The sequence below is a fragment of the Lethenteron reissneri genome, chromosome 32 (genome assembly GCF_015708825.2).
Source record: "Lethenteron reissneri isolate LAM-NWPU_2019-01 chromosome 32, ASM1570882v1, whole genome shotgun sequence".
In the NCBI taxonomy this organism is placed as follows: domain Eukaryota; kingdom Metazoa; phylum Chordata; class Hyperoartia; order Petromyzontiformes; family Petromyzontidae; genus Lethenteron; species Lethenteron reissneri.
The window spans coordinates 9,522,886-9,538,392 of NC_083810.1; the positions used below are offsets into that span (position 1 = coordinate 9,522,886).

General features: G+C 41.5%; 1 protein-coding gene across 1 annotated transcript; it reads left to right on the plus strand.

Moving 5' to 3' along the window:
* The first annotated feature begins 5,065 nt into the window (after window positions 1-5,065).
* On the plus strand, window positions 5,066-15,051 carry SCRG1 (stimulator of chondrogenesis 1). The gene is made up of 3 exons (XM_061563935.1): window positions 5,066-5,233; window positions 11,541-11,827; window positions 13,345-15,051. Exons 1-3 carry the CDS (start codon window positions 5,219-5,221, stop codon window positions 13,412-13,414), a joined length of 372 nt encoding a protein of 123 aa, XP_061419919.1. The 5' UTR covers window positions 5,066-5,218; the 3' UTR covers window positions 13,415-15,051.
* Window positions 15,052-15,507: the final 456 nt, after the last annotated feature.

Sequence of the window (15,507 nt, forward strand, 5' to 3'; positions counted from 1 at the left end):
CACTATTTTTGGAAAATTTTAAGACATTGACCATGTTTTCTCATTTGTTGTTTGCTACTATAGCCAACTAAAGTAGAATTTTTTTCTGGTATATTTCATAATTGTATTCTCATGTGCCACAATATTTAATTTGGTCTCTTGTATGTATCCTGTTTCATCCTGCGTGTAGTACTATCTTGTACGGTGATTTGAACAAATGGTGGAACATCCAAAATAACTGGGTTAGGTTGTATCCTGACTTGAAAAGTAACGATAACAAACAACTAATAATTCACTTTTATCCAGGACATACTAAGTGAGTTACATTCACCTGTTTAAAGTAGGGTCTTGCATTTGGATGTTCGATCGCAGCTACTTGTTAGATTAAACTAGAGCAATGCCGTGGAAACTCATGATTTTGAGAGGTTAACATTTAAAAGCCCACAGTCGTGGATTGCCATCCACACCCACTTGATGTACTGCCATCTCCTGGCCAACCCCTAGCGATGCACAGACGTGTGTGTGTGTGACCCACGCCTCCGAAGTTGTGGATTTAACAGGCGCGTTATCGAGCGACACCCAACTGCAATAAATAACACGAGTAAAAAATTAACCCGTATAAACTAATTTTTTTACTATAAATCCTTTATATGCGTGGCATCGGTTTTATTTTATTATTCATTTCTGTTTTTCTTGAGTAAGAGTTTCATTTTTATCACATTGGTATTTTAAATTAAATATGAAAAAAAAAATCCCTAAAAAGTGGAAAAATTGTCACGCACAATGAGTCTGTGTGCAAAATGTCAGCTCAATTGGATCACGGGAAGTGGGTTAAAAAACGACCGAAAGATTTGCACGGTCATAAGCGCGCAAGCAAGCAAGCAAATGAAGGATTTTAAAAAAAAGATATGTACTTTAAAAGTTTGCTAAGGTCGAACAACCTCCGATCCCGAACTAACGAACAAGTTCGGTTTATCCATAATACAGTTTTTTTGGGTTAGATCGGGTAAGTATAAATGTATCGTTAAACCCGCCACCACCCGACACAGCCAATTAATCAGTAAGGTTTGTCACGTAAACAGAACAATTCGTTACTAGTACAGCACACCGGTGAGAAAATTCACAACATTTAGAACGAATTGGCACATTCTGTTTACGTGACAAACCTTACTAATCGGCTGTGTCGGGTGGTGGCGGTTTTAACGACACATTTATATTTATGCGATCTAACAAAAAAAAAACTGTATTAAGGATATTGGCCGCGAAAGCCTACTGCGTGTTAAACTGAAGTTGAGTTTATCACGGTTATGAATACCGCACAGTACTGCATAGTAGACTCTTGATTTTCCGCGTGCAGTTTATCCGCACACCTGAGATGTTGACACAAATTAATAGCTCGTGAATTTTCCCTGAAGCCCAAATGAATAATTCCTGGACATTTTTTAAAATTACAAATCACACGTTGCTTAAACCGAACAAATATGTTGCTCCGGTTGATCCGAAATCCACGTGATCGTCCCTACACTACAGTGGTTGCATATATTTACAACAGTGGGGCGAAGTTACATTTTTATTGGCATAGCTTTGCTAACATCCACTTAGTGGGCGAACTCTTCAGCGCTGACAAATGCGGTTTTTGGCAGAGAGATCCGCAGAATTTTTTTTCGATTATCCGTTATTGCCAATCATCCACGGTCGTCTTCCCCGTCATTTGTGCGGATAATCGAGTATTCCTGTACTTAGATTGGAGACTGGCCAAGCCTCCGGGGCTTGGGATGTGATGCGGCCAACAGGTGGCAGCACAGCGAAGGGTGGGGGGGGGTGAGCCCTGGCTTTTTCGCGATCTTCCCGAAGGCAAACACTTAATAATGGAAATGGCCAAACAATCTAACGAAGTTCCCTCCTGAAAAGTTGTTAAACTCGGTTAAATATTCCTGAGTAAAGGGCATTTTATTATTAAGGAGTTAGACGATTCCATTATCAGCCATGCACTGTCCACTGCTGGATAGCCGTTATCATCTCCTTGATACGAGCTGATTACATCGCTCCATCTCCATGTTGGTGGTACTCTTGGGCATGCATCCGTCATTTGGATGCCACTCCGTGGTTAATCTCGCCATCCGCACCTAATAATGACATGCCCTGTACAAGACCACGTACTTCTCTGAGCAGTCAATAGATACAATAGCTATTGTCTTGTTTTCTGTTGTAACGTTCTGACCGACACCCACTGGACGTCTGTGAAAGAGATTCATAGCTCATCGATTTTCTCCAGGATAAAGAAAGATTTTGTTCTGAAATAAGGACAAATCAAGAGGTACGACATAAAACACTGGGTTTCCTTCAGGAAGCAGGATAAATAATTTAGGTTATTCGAGTCAAAAATCGTATAACTTTGACCATTAACCAAAATATTGTGTTTCACTGGAGCAGACGCTACTGGTGCCGTGTGCTGTGATTTACGCGTTGCTTTCTTTATCCGGTAGCGTCCCAATTTGAACTGCGATTGAATGGAATTATTGAAACGTGGCTCATTTCTACTTGAATCTCATTCAACTTCATCCGAAATGCGTGTAATTCCGCAAAATATACACTGTACAAAACCCAGACGTGTTTTTCCTGTTTGTGAGCAGGATGGATTTTTTTAAAGCACATATTCATTCTCATCCTTCGTTTAAAACGTTTCCAGACAATCTTTTTCAAATGCGAAAAAGTAATTTTGAGAGCAGCAACAACGCAGGAAGCACACAATCACGCATCTTACCTTGGCACCAATTATTAAACTCGACTCATATTTGCCAAGCAATGGGAGGGCTTGGCAACTTGTCTAGCAGCAACATTAACTCAGACCGACCACCTGGGGTAAGGCAAACACACTACCATGACTACTACATAGGGAGACCTCACAGGGCTGCATGTGCAGGAGGGCATACTTCCTATATTGGGCTGTGGGGGGGGGGGGGGCACATAAAACCAAGTGGGGGTACGCAGGGCCACATAGCAAAGCAGGCCACGCTGGCAGAGGCCACCTGGCTTGCATTATGGGCTCTTCTTATTCTCTGCAAAAACTCACCACCTCAAGCAGCCTGCGAAATGTGCTGTTGCTGTTGGACCACATTTTACTCTCGTTTGACCCCAGCGGGCGCTTGGTTTCCGTTTATTTATGCCCCCAAGGTGGCCTGGCTTTGGTCACACGTGCCGCACATTTGTGGGCACGAGCGGACAATTGTACAGCAAATTAATGAAACGTCTTCATTCTCGGCTGCGTGAGAGCACAACGAGACACGATACACTAATTTATTGATATATCTAAAAGCCTCACAAATCCCGTTGGATGTCAATGGAGGTTGTTTACCGTGCTTCGTCAGGAGGGGTTGATGAAGGGTTGACCCAGGACAAGTTCATGCCCCATATCACCTCCCGTTGATGTTTAATGTGGCCAGGAAAATCTGGGCAGGCATATCATATCACCAGATGTCGAACACTAAGCAGGGTTAAGCTCAGCACTTTCATGGAAGACTGCCTGAGAATACCAGGTATTGTGGTGGTTGGCCTGCAACGTGACCGTAATGAAAATGTTAATCTATCTGTACGTAACTTTTAAAGATACCTCTCTGGTATGTGCGGCTTTTCTCCAGGTTCTCAAAGTTCCTCACGCAAGCCAAACACCCCATTTATGGCAATGTACAAACATCCCAATACAGTATGAAAAAAATTAACCCGTAAAAACAAAGTTTTTCACTATAAATCCTTTATATGCGTGGCGGCTAGAGTCCTCTCGTCCTCTGGCTTGAGATGGCTGCCACCTATGGGTCAGATGATTGTCTGCCAGCATTAAGCAATTGGTAATTAAATATTTTTAAAAAATTCCCTAAACAGTGTAAAATTTTGGAAACAAATTTTAACGAAAATTTATTGTCACGCACAACGAGTCTGTGTGCAAAATGTCAGCTCGATTGGATCACGGGAAGTGTGTTAAAAAACGACCGAAAGATTTGCACGGTCGTAAGCAAGCAAGCAAGCACGCAAGCAAGTGAACTTAATATAAAGGATTTAAAAATAAGAATAGGTTTTTACCCTTTCTGGCAATAAAACAGGTGTTAAGAAGATGTTCAAACACCAAATAGAAACCTTTTGCAAGGAATCAAGTCTATATTAATCACACCAACTTGTGGTGAACATGCTCTGATAAGATTTGCATTGTTTTTGAAACTGATTGCCCTACACCAGAGACAGCCTTCTTTAGGGTCTAGTCTCACCAGTGTCAGACCAGAGAACACCAAAAGGCGAACTGTACAGTATTCTTATGTTTTCATAATTTTATACTGCCAAATAGGTCCCAATTTGTATCCCAATACAGGACTGTCCTGAAAAATATAACTGAGACTCCATCCTAAATAAAAGGCATTCTTAGGTTATTTTACCTTATACATTACATGAGTATGTTATGAAAGTAACTGTTGTACATAGTGTAATACTTTATAGTACTTTATAAACATTTGTATCGAAGCTTCCGGACCTGTATGTGCAACCTTTGAACATTCTCCCATACACATTTCAAATGGGTTTCCTCTGGGCCCTGCTCCTTTCTACCACGTGCAAGCAATTTACAAATAATGGGCCAAACATCAGAACACAGCAACCCTTCTAAACATGGGTCTTGGCATTGCTCGGTATACCAATAGCAATAATGGTAATTTGCTCGTTACTATTGCATTAAATATTGCGACTGGGCAAGGAATCGGGCCGGCATTAGCCGTCTTGGGCATTGTCTACGCTCTGGTAGACCCCTACGACTGGCTGGCATTTGAGCCACGGTTTTTTTTATTCCAGAGAGAAAGAAAAAAAATGGTATTCAATAAAATAAAGCTCAAAGCCCTGCAAGAGTCCATTCGGCGCTAAACTGTGCAGTTTATGTTTTGTGCGTTTGTGGCTGCCCTTTCCAGAATGAGCTCAGGCCGCGCTGCGTTTTAATCCCGCGAGGGTGAAAAGGGAGTTTGGGTGGAGGCCAGGGAAAGGGCTTAGTTTGGAATTGATTCTTTTTGGCTGCCGCTGACTTGGTGCGTCTGTGTGTGAGAAAAAAAAGAATGAAGGCGGGGACACGGAGGGGAGTAGGGTTGTAAGTGTGTTGTGTAGCGAACGGGTGTATATAAGGGAATTGATCTCGTGACGGTCTGGCCTTGACTATACACAAATCCAGGCGGTGGCGCCCAGACGAAGGGAAGCCATCTGAGGGTTAATGCTCTCAGTGAAGGTAAGTCAACATTGGATGCTGCCCACACACATTATGCTCGACATTATAATCGTAAGATTCGTCAGTGGGAAATGTTAGCAATTATTTACACTGTTGACTGTACCCGAGTTACGGTTTTGAGAAGATGAGTTTTAATCCTGGCTAGGATAATTTCAGTGCAAGATCATCCTCGTCGATTTAAAGCTTTCGTGACTGCAGGGATTCATCTTCTTGGTTCTTTCGGTAAAGTCACGTAGAAGGGAAATAATAAAATAATAAAAATAAAACATAATTAAATAATTCTCACGACGTTTCGGCCACAACGCAAGACGCTGTCTCCCCGACAGACCTGTTCTTCACCTGAAGACGGCTGCTTGCGTTGTGGCCGAAACGTCGTGAAAATTATTTTATTATGTTTTTTTATTATTTATTATTTCCCTTCTACGAGACTTTACCGAAAGAACCAAGAAGATCATCCTCATCATTCTAAGATCAGGAAAAAATAAGTACCAATTGGTGGGGCCGCACCTCTTGATGGTAAGCCAAGAGTGGAGTTGAGATGAAGACTTGTCCCCTCCACAGGAATGTGGATTTTCCACCACTGGCACGGCTCAGCGTTCATTTGAGCATGGGAACACTTAGACCTTTTTGCTACTGAATGTTTCTAAATATGTTCATTCTGTCACCGAATGTATAAATGTACAAAATATATATACTTCCACATGCAATAAAATTCCAAACCAAATGTTTTCCAGTTGCATTTGTTTAATCAGGCAAACTCTGGAACGACTTTCACTCTCAGCAGTAGGGTGCGGCCTGTTAAACAAGTATTATCGGTCTTCTTGGTTCTTTTGGTAAAGTCACGTAGAAGGGAAATAATAAAATAATAAAAATAAAACATAATAAAATAATTCTCACGACGTTTCGGCCACAACGCAAGCAGCCGTCCTCAGGTGAAGGAACAGGTCTGTCGGAAAGTATTATCGGGTTACCAAGATGTTGCAGGCAAGTTTAAGGTTTATAAGGTGCGTTTTTAAAGTTGGCAAAAGGATTTCATTGCTTGGCTCGCTGTACTGTTGGTCTGCTTTGGAAATCGCATAAGCTCCCCCCATCATCTTCCTGTTACGGATGACATTTTTCAGTCTGGTTCTGTTGGAAAATATTTAACTTGGGCATTTCTATTTCTGTCATGAAGCAAATGGAGTAGCAAATGTTGCAAAAATATCAATGCACGGGGAGGTTGTTGGTTCGCTCAAAGATCAGGGATGCTGAGATCCTGGGTTCGAATTGGGGCAGCTGCGGATGATTACGTAGTGATTTGACGGTTTCAAGTTGGTCATCAATGATTGCACACACAAAAAAGTCCGCACGAATAATACATTTGCTGTTGTACTTAATTTGGCTAAATTCCAGCTCTGAGAATTAAAAACATCGGCTTGACTGTCAGGCGACAAATCCGTTGTCTCTCTAGCGAGGCGGTTGGGAAAATGCTGCTGCCCAGTATGAGGGCAATTTGAAAATATTTCATAAGTAGTTCTGTGAAATTATGTTCCACGGGCCATTCTGTTATACAGTATTTCCAAATTGATTCGTTTTCTCATGATACGATGCCTATCGCACTTGGCGGGGAAAGGCAATAAATAATATTAGATCAAGATCCAATTATCATCTTTATTTATTATTTAAACAGTTAATTACGTGTTCCTGGTTATATATACAAAGCAGTGGTGCAGTGGTTTGCATACTGAGTCATGAACACAGAAACTCGAGTTCTATTTCTGGTAATGGTTAACATCAGTGGCAAGTGATATCTGAACTGTTCTTGAGCATGCCCTGACGGCAATCCGCACTAATCGGCATGGTGAAGTATAGTCAAACAACGCCTCGTAAGATAGAGCGGAGAGAGTCTTCATTCAGCAGTAAATAAAAAAATTATGTAAGTCGTGATTGGTTTATTATATTAAACAAAAAAAAGTCACCCATGGTGGCTCATGACTGAAATCCAGCACCTTTGCAAGCAATAGTTAGTGGATGACACAGATACTGTATTCGTGGATTTCCCAAAGCTGCCCGGCTGTGACGTTCCCAGGAGATGACACGACAACAAGCGGGTTTATGAACTAATTATAATGGTGACGCTGCATTAGCAGTGATGCAGGAGCGCCACTGCTCAATTATTGATGATCCATACGGACGGCTGAATGTTGTCCTCTGGCATGCGAGGTGAGTTTTCTCAGGGTCCTCTGGCTTCCTCCCACACAAAATAAAACAGCCCCTAATTTAAACTTGAAATTGGCCAAAACATCTCAACGAGGCAAGATCCTCCTAAAATAATATTGTTAAGATTCAGTGGGGCTTTTATTGCTAAATAAGGTATTATCATCATCATCATAGAGGCATCATTCACGAATATTTTATGGTCATATAAAGCAGGGTATAAAGCTAGGACACTGTGACATATTTGGCATAAGTAATCTAGACCGTGGTTTTCCCAGAACACGTGTCTTGGGTGGCTGAACTTTTCATGATTACTGGGCAGAAGATTGGCCAACACCTTCACATTTTGGATGTAGGAGGAAGCTACAGTGGTTGAAGAAAGCCAACTCATACCAGGGGATTTCACACACAAAAATTACCATACACATTAATCAGCAACCTATTTGCTACTGTTATCTACTTGCAATCTCTGAGCCCAGAAGTTTGTGTGTATCGTTCACATGATGTTCTTTGCATGATCAACCAACACACTTGTATTACAGATGTGGTTACTTAGAGACAATGGAAAAACACACACGTTATAAATGAACAATTATGTAATTTATCACTTTAGGAAAGCCTCACTCCATTCGGCTAACGTTGGCATGTGGTTGGAGGTGTTCGACCAAAGATTATCCCAGAATTCGCCCCAATGTTCCATGTTTACTGCGACTGAGTCTCAAGTATCTTTTTCACGACTGTCCTGGTGCAATGGGGGTGAGTGATGTTTGGCCAAATCCATGAATGGGCATTTGCTTTTCACGTGGGAAGAACCCAGAGAAAATACACCACACATACGAAGGGGCAGCACGCAAGCTCCACACAGATAGATTCAATAATCCATTGCTGCACTGCCATCTCCTGGTCGCCTCACAGCACGAGCCTATAGCACCTGGTATTCCCAGGCAGTATCCCACAATCCAAGTGTTCAATAACGGGGTATAGTTAATAAACGACCTTTTAAGTTGCATAGAAAAATTATCGTAACACCCATTAATAACGGAAAATATAAACGCCAACAAAAAACATGTCAAATCAGTCCATCTGGTTCACTTTGAATGTCCTGTACTGCATTTCCACTTCATTACCCCATAGCAACACAAAAACATAACACAGCCAGCGGTCACACGTGTTTGTAAAGTCGGGAGTGGCGGGGAGGCATCTCCAAATGACGACATAAAAACACTGAGAAGAAACGCATAAAAAAATTATGCAACTGTAAAAATATGCACTCGTGTTATTGTGCGGGTTTGTATGGCAACGAGCGTTGTATCCAATTGGTTCACGTCCATTGACCACAACTCGCGTTTATCTTTATATTATAAACACAACTCTTCCGACTTGTTGTTCCGCTCTCTCCCTGTATACAATTGTCCATGTTTAACGAGTAACGTGTTATAACACGATGGTGGCGCTTTTAGGGTGGCAGTTTTGTGCCAGAAATTCGCCACGTTTTTAAATAAAAAAAGAACATTTTGACATGCTTTGGCAAAAGGGGTAACATTCTAAGAGCAATGAGCGTCAAAATAATGATTAAGATTGATAATCAGTGTGTTAAGGTGACTAATTGTGCTAAGTAATTAGGCACATTAACGTATCTGTCAACCCATACGGCTTAACCCGTATTCTTGTACAGGGAAATTGAGTTTTTAGGTCTACACGGCGTACAGCCGTTTCAATACGGGCACAAAAATAATGTGTTTGTCTATTTGTTCGTTTCTCCCTTGCGATGGGACTTTGTAGGATGAACGTTGAGATGTATAAGGGGCACGGGGGTGACCAGTAAGGTCTGAATTGGTCTGTAATAAGGTAGGGCACCGATAAGGGGTTGACAGATATGCATTAATGGTATAAACAAAATGTGTTAATCATAAATTTCGATTGAAAGCTTTCGTGACTGCAGGGATTCATCTTCTTGGTTCTTTCGGTAAAGTCACGTAGAAGGGAAATAATAAAATAATAAGAATAAAACATAATAAAATACAATTTTTTCAGACGCTGTCTGACAGACCTGTTCTTCACCTGAGGACGGCTGCTTGCGTTGTCGCCGAAACGTCGTGAGAATTTTATTATATTATGTTTTATTTTTTATTATGTTATTTTTTATTATTTTTTATTTCCCTTCTACGTGACTTTACCGAAAGAACCAAGAAGACGTGTTAATCATCATAGCGTGCACATCCCAATTTAACATTTGCTGTCATGCAGATGTGTCCCTAGCGACCCCCTGTGGCTCTACAGCGCATTACAACCCACAGAGTTCTAACTCCACCGCGTAAACCAACCAAGCGTTCGAAGTTAATAATTTGGTCATTTAAGGTACATTCAGTAAATTGTCAGCGCATTTGATGGCCTCAAGGCCACCGCGAAGTAAGACGCTGCTGTGTTTCACCGACGCGAATCTGCGGTGGTTTCACAGCAACGGAGGTTTTTTTTACATCATGGGACCTTCCCTTGTCGGTATCAAAATATAATAATAGGTTTTCTACCCTTATTGGCAAGAGAACAGTTGTGTTAAGATGTTAAAATGATCAGCACGAGACTAAAAGAACATCAGAGAAATATTAAATACTCACAAATACAACTATCAGCAATAGCAGAACACGCGTGCCAACAAGGACACTCAATTGATTTTGATGTTGAAGTTCTGTGCAAAACCAGCTACTACTGGCCAAGACTAATTACATAATCTATCGAAATTGAAATAAATAAACATTGTTTTAACCGTTCTGATAGCTACCGCCTTAGTGCTGCGTGGAAGCAAATAATCAAATCATAAATTGTTTAAATGCCTTTAAACAATGTTCACCTTTTGGTGTCCTCTGGTCTAACACTGTTTGAGACAAGGTTCTAAAGAAAGCTGTCTCTGGTGTGGACCAATCAGTTTCAAAGACAATGCATATACTATCATAGAGAATCGTCTTGGTTCTTTCGGTAAAGTCACGTAGAATTGAAATAATAAAATACGTGACTTTACCGAAAGAACCAAGAAGATGAATCCCTGCAGTCACGAAAGCTTTAAATCGAAAAATATCATAGAGCATGTTTTTGTTTGCATGTTCGCCACATGTATAAGTGGTGAATGCAGACAGGATTCCTTGCAAAAAGTTTCAGTTTGGTGTTTTAACATATTAACACAACTGTTTTATTGCTAGAAAGGGTAACAACTATTCTTATATAACGGGGTTTTTGTTTTGTTTACACATTTTTCTCCAACTTTTATTATTCTGTCGGTGCTACTGCAAAGTGTTCCGGCTGCTAACAATAATGACAGCTAGTTGATAATCGATTATCCATCCGGCTGCTTACAACATTATCCAAAGGCTGTGCCCAGTCCGGCTATCGGCACCGCGTGCGTGACAAAAAAAAAGTTGCTACGCTTGATTTCAGTGTTAAATATTATATGCAGTACATTATACACTACATACAACTTAAACACTGAAAATACTGCACTATATTGTATACATCAACCCATGATGCAGTCTTCTAGATTGGAGTGGTAAGCACGGTGCAGTAAATACTGCAACTTTTCTACAGTGATATTTTTAAAAATCTATTTGTATTTTCTTGGTTCTTTCGGTAAAGTCATGTAGAAGGGAAATAATAAAGTAATAAAAATAATAATAATATAATGTAATAAAATAATAAAATATAATAATAGAATACATTTAATGTTTTATTTTATTATTTTATTATATCCCTTCTACGTGACTTTACCGAAAGAACCAAGAAGATGAATCCCTGCAGTCACGAAAGCTTTCAATCGAAATCTATTTGTTATGTTTATTTATGCAAATTTGACATAGTAAACCAATGTAAAACACGAAAAAACCCGTAAAACAATACCCCAAAAACCTAATGTCATACGTAATTTAAAACACAAAAAACCCATACAACAATACCCAAAAACCTAATGTCATACGTATTTTAAATAACGACGTAGTGATTATCCGGCGTGTTTTAAAAATCTGGCGCCCACCGAATAATCGATTATCCACTGTTGACCACGTGCACCGCTTACACGTGGCCTCATCTTCCCTCCCATGCCGCACGTCTCGCCGGACCCACGCAGATGCATTCACTGGCGCTCCTTCTCCTCCTGTCCCTCGTCGCCTTCACCTCGCCGGAGGCCGTGGGTTCCCCGCAGTCTCCCGACGTCACCCGGACCTCGTCAACCCTCTGCAAGGCTCGCAAGATGCCCTCCGCGGGTGCGTGCGACAGCGAGATACTCCTGTCCGGAGAGCTGGGCGGAGAAAACCTGCGAGCCGTCTCACCGAGCCTCCCCGATCACTACTGGGAGGGCGAAGGCTGCCGTATCCTGTGCTTCTGCGGGGCTGGGGAGCTGATGTGCTGCCCCAGGTAAGGATGATTTAGATTGCGTACAAGTGGCGGAGGGAGTGGGGCTTGGGTTTCAGGTGTGCAGGCTGTGCAACTGCACCCGGGGGAGTCTCACTTTGAATCGACGTCACAGGTGACCGAGGAAGAGGGGTGTGGTCTTGGTGGAGGTTTCCCACCTTCAAAAGGCAGCACGTGGAGGCGTTCACCATTCTTTCGAAGGGCTCAAAGTACAGTGGTCACTCGGTTTACGATGCTATCGAGTCACGATATTCCGATTCATGATCCGCCTTCCATATGGTCCAATTGTTTCTATTAACGATACATGTTCGATTAACGATGTGTTTGCGATATCACGCGGCCGCTAATTTCGGCCAATCGGAGCGCTCCGAAGTGAACTCGGAAGACCTCAGCCAACCAGCGACGTCCTTTTAATCGACCACGAATAAAATAGTTGAATTCGTTTTAGTTAATTAATCTACATAGTTGACTAATCCTCCCCAGCTGTAGATCTGTCAGGCAGCGATGGAGAGTAATGGTGGAATCGCTAGTACCGGCCGTGATGACCTCCTGACCTCGTGCCACCATCCAGAATTAAGATTCATTCCACTCCATACGACTCTCCAACGCAGTGACCAGCACTTGCGTAATCGATTGTTTGGGAGATGAGATTGGTGGATCATGCAAGGATCCATTATTTGAATGAGACTCCGACACAGCTGAAGGCAGTACAAGTAGGCTGTTGACTTATATGTACAGATGTTTTGAATTGTATCCTTTCACAAGTGTGCGTTTTCCCAGCGTACTTTGGTATTCTCTCAAACACAAACCACTCATTCGACAAACATGTTGCAGGACTTTTCTGACAGAGCCTCGAGGCTCAGTGAAGCTTTCTGGCAAACACGACTTGTTTCTGTATATGTATTGGAATAACAATGACAATCATTGGGCCATCGGGCCGCATTGGCCAAATATTAATCGGATACGGTGGTGAGGTGACCAGCTGGGTCAGAGGTCAGAACTCTGAGCTGGCATCAGAGTGAGGTGCTGGACTCGATTCCAGGCAGCATATCCTGTAATCAAATCAGGTTCTTAAGTGCAGCGAGTGGATGGTATAAGCCTGGTCACCAATGACTGCACAAAAAAATACCAACACATTACATTTGGTTCTGCGCTTAATTCGCCAAAAAAATCCAGCTCGGAGAATTAACAAAATAAGTGGATTGTCTTGCCATGCAACGGATCTCACTCTCCTCTGCAGGGCACGTACGGAGTGCTGCTCTCTGTGCGTGGATTACGTGTCACTTGAAGGGATCTCAGAAGTAACTCTGTGATATCCACTTCTGTGGGCCATTCTCCAGCACGGACTGCAGTGTTTTGCGCGAGGTCCGATTGGATATTTCGTGTCATAACGTGATGTCAAGTGTACAATTGGGTTAATACTGGCGAAAAAATTATGGGAAAAAATGCATGGGGTGGAAACCGGTATCTGGATGCCCCTAATTATTGTAATTGAATAATTGCTACCATCCTACCCGTAGGGAGGTGTTCTTCGATCCGACGGTGCTACCTTACATCCCGTGCGACTCCCCCATCAAAACCAAAGATTGAAACTCAGAGGATGGATGCTGGGCAAGCCGCAGTCCAACTTCAAGCAGCATGAACTCATTCACCAAACTACACCAGTCACTCATCAAGTAAGTTCACTCGACTTCTTTAGAAACTCATTAACTCATATAGGAATTCACTCGATCGACAAGCAACTCACTTAATTTCTTGATATATTCACTGCACCAGTCACTCAACAGTTGAATTAGCATACTAAGCAACTCAGGAAGGAACTCACTCAACAATAAGCTCACTTCATTAAGTGAACAGATCACTCAGCAAGTCAATTAACTTGCTTCGCAACTCACCCCATACACTCATTCACTTAACTAATTTATCAACTCACTCATTCAAATAATCTGCTCAACACCTCACTTCATCGATTAGCAACTCATTTGTGAACTTACTCGCCACTCGATTTCCATTCATCTAGCATCTCACAAAATGCCTCATCAACAGACGGAACAACTCCCTGATTTTTATGGACTCAATCAGTCTACTTCATGTCCCTATTCTGGAAGAGGAAGGTTTGTGTATTACATTCATCTTGCTATTAATTTGAGGCAATGACTAAATTAATTCCCGCTGAATTAAAGCAGCGGCACATTTTTGACTAATCCCAGTAAAATATAAATGGCACAGGTGACAAGTGGTCAATTAAAGACGATTAAGGGAGACAATATTACCTTCGGTTGGGCAGGTACAATTAATTTGTGGCATTAATGTAACGCTTATAATATAATTAAGGTTAGGCACCGGTTGTAATATATTATCACCGAGTAGCACAGAAAACAAGACATTGTGTAAACTATAACTTTGGTTCACAATTAGTGTATTCATTAGAATAACTTATTCCAATATATATTTTAAAGAAAAGGATGGATAAAAAAACATATACCTCCTTAAATGTTTTTTTTTCCCAGCCAAAGACAATCACAAATACGTTCATCTTTTGTTTTTCAAAGAGGTACACAAATAATGGAAACGTTTTTTAAATCCGTGTAGGTGGAGGAATGTTTAATCAGAATCTGTTTTTAAACTGATACTCGATTTCTTGCTCAATTCGAAACCCAGGACGATGGCTACTCTGCCGAAGCTTTAATCCTCCCGAATCCAAAACATTCTGGGTTATCACGCAGATCCCATCGATCCTGTCATTCGTAACAGATTCAACTGGGGCACAGGTGGTGGTGCCTTATGGGCTTATTAATCACAACATACCTTTGTGTGACATAGTAGCGTTGCTTCAGTGTGCCTAACAAGATGTCTAACAAATAGCATGGAATTCATCAGCTGTTAAAAACAGGTGCGCGTTTCACAATCCACGCAATGTTTTTATTTGCTAGTTTACCTTCAATAATTTGCATATTCGTTTACCGTACATTAACTGCAGTGACTATATTGGTATGTAACGCAAGTTGCACTGTGTGATTTAGTTTGTGTAGTTTGTTGTCCTTTCCCTGTACCTCCGATTGGCACTGTTGGCTACGTACGGTGCGAAAGAAGTTCAACAAACATATACGATACGTTTTAAGAGATCGAGAGGAGATGAATACAGTGGGATTCCTTTACCCAGCGGTGGGAAGTGAAAGGCTAAGACAACACTCTGTAATGCAATGTATTAAAACATTTGTAAGCTCCATTGTGTTGCGTTTACATTTCTTTAGATCTATATCGATTTCAAGTTGTCATTTTTTTTCTGATGTTGACCACGCCGCCACCGCTGCAACACGGCTTTTATTTGTCGGCTGAGTTGATCGGGGGAGAAGGCTTGCTCTGTGTTCAAACACCGTTTGCAAATGATTTTAATAATTGGTCAGAAATTCAACCCCAGGTCACCAAAATCAAAGTGCAGTCTGAACAACGTACACACCGATGCCATCCCATTGTTTTTTTTGTTCAAATCAAAGCACATCGCTCACTCCTCTCATCTGCAATGTGCACAGCTGCCTCAATGCAGAATATTTTTTGTTATTCCAATTCCTCCCAGAGCTCAGCTTTTATCCATCTTTCGAACTTCAAATTACTTTATTGATTTCAAAACATTTCATCTACTCTCACGTACTCTTCTTACTCGAGCCATGTTATTGGACACT

Excerpts from the sequence above, each read along its gene's own strand:
- SCRG1 (XM_061563935.1), top strand. Across the intron at positions 11,828-13,344 it reads GAGCTGATGTGCTGCCCCAG|GGAGGTGTTCTTCGATCCGA; the intron begins GTAAGGATGATT and ends TCCTACCCGTAG.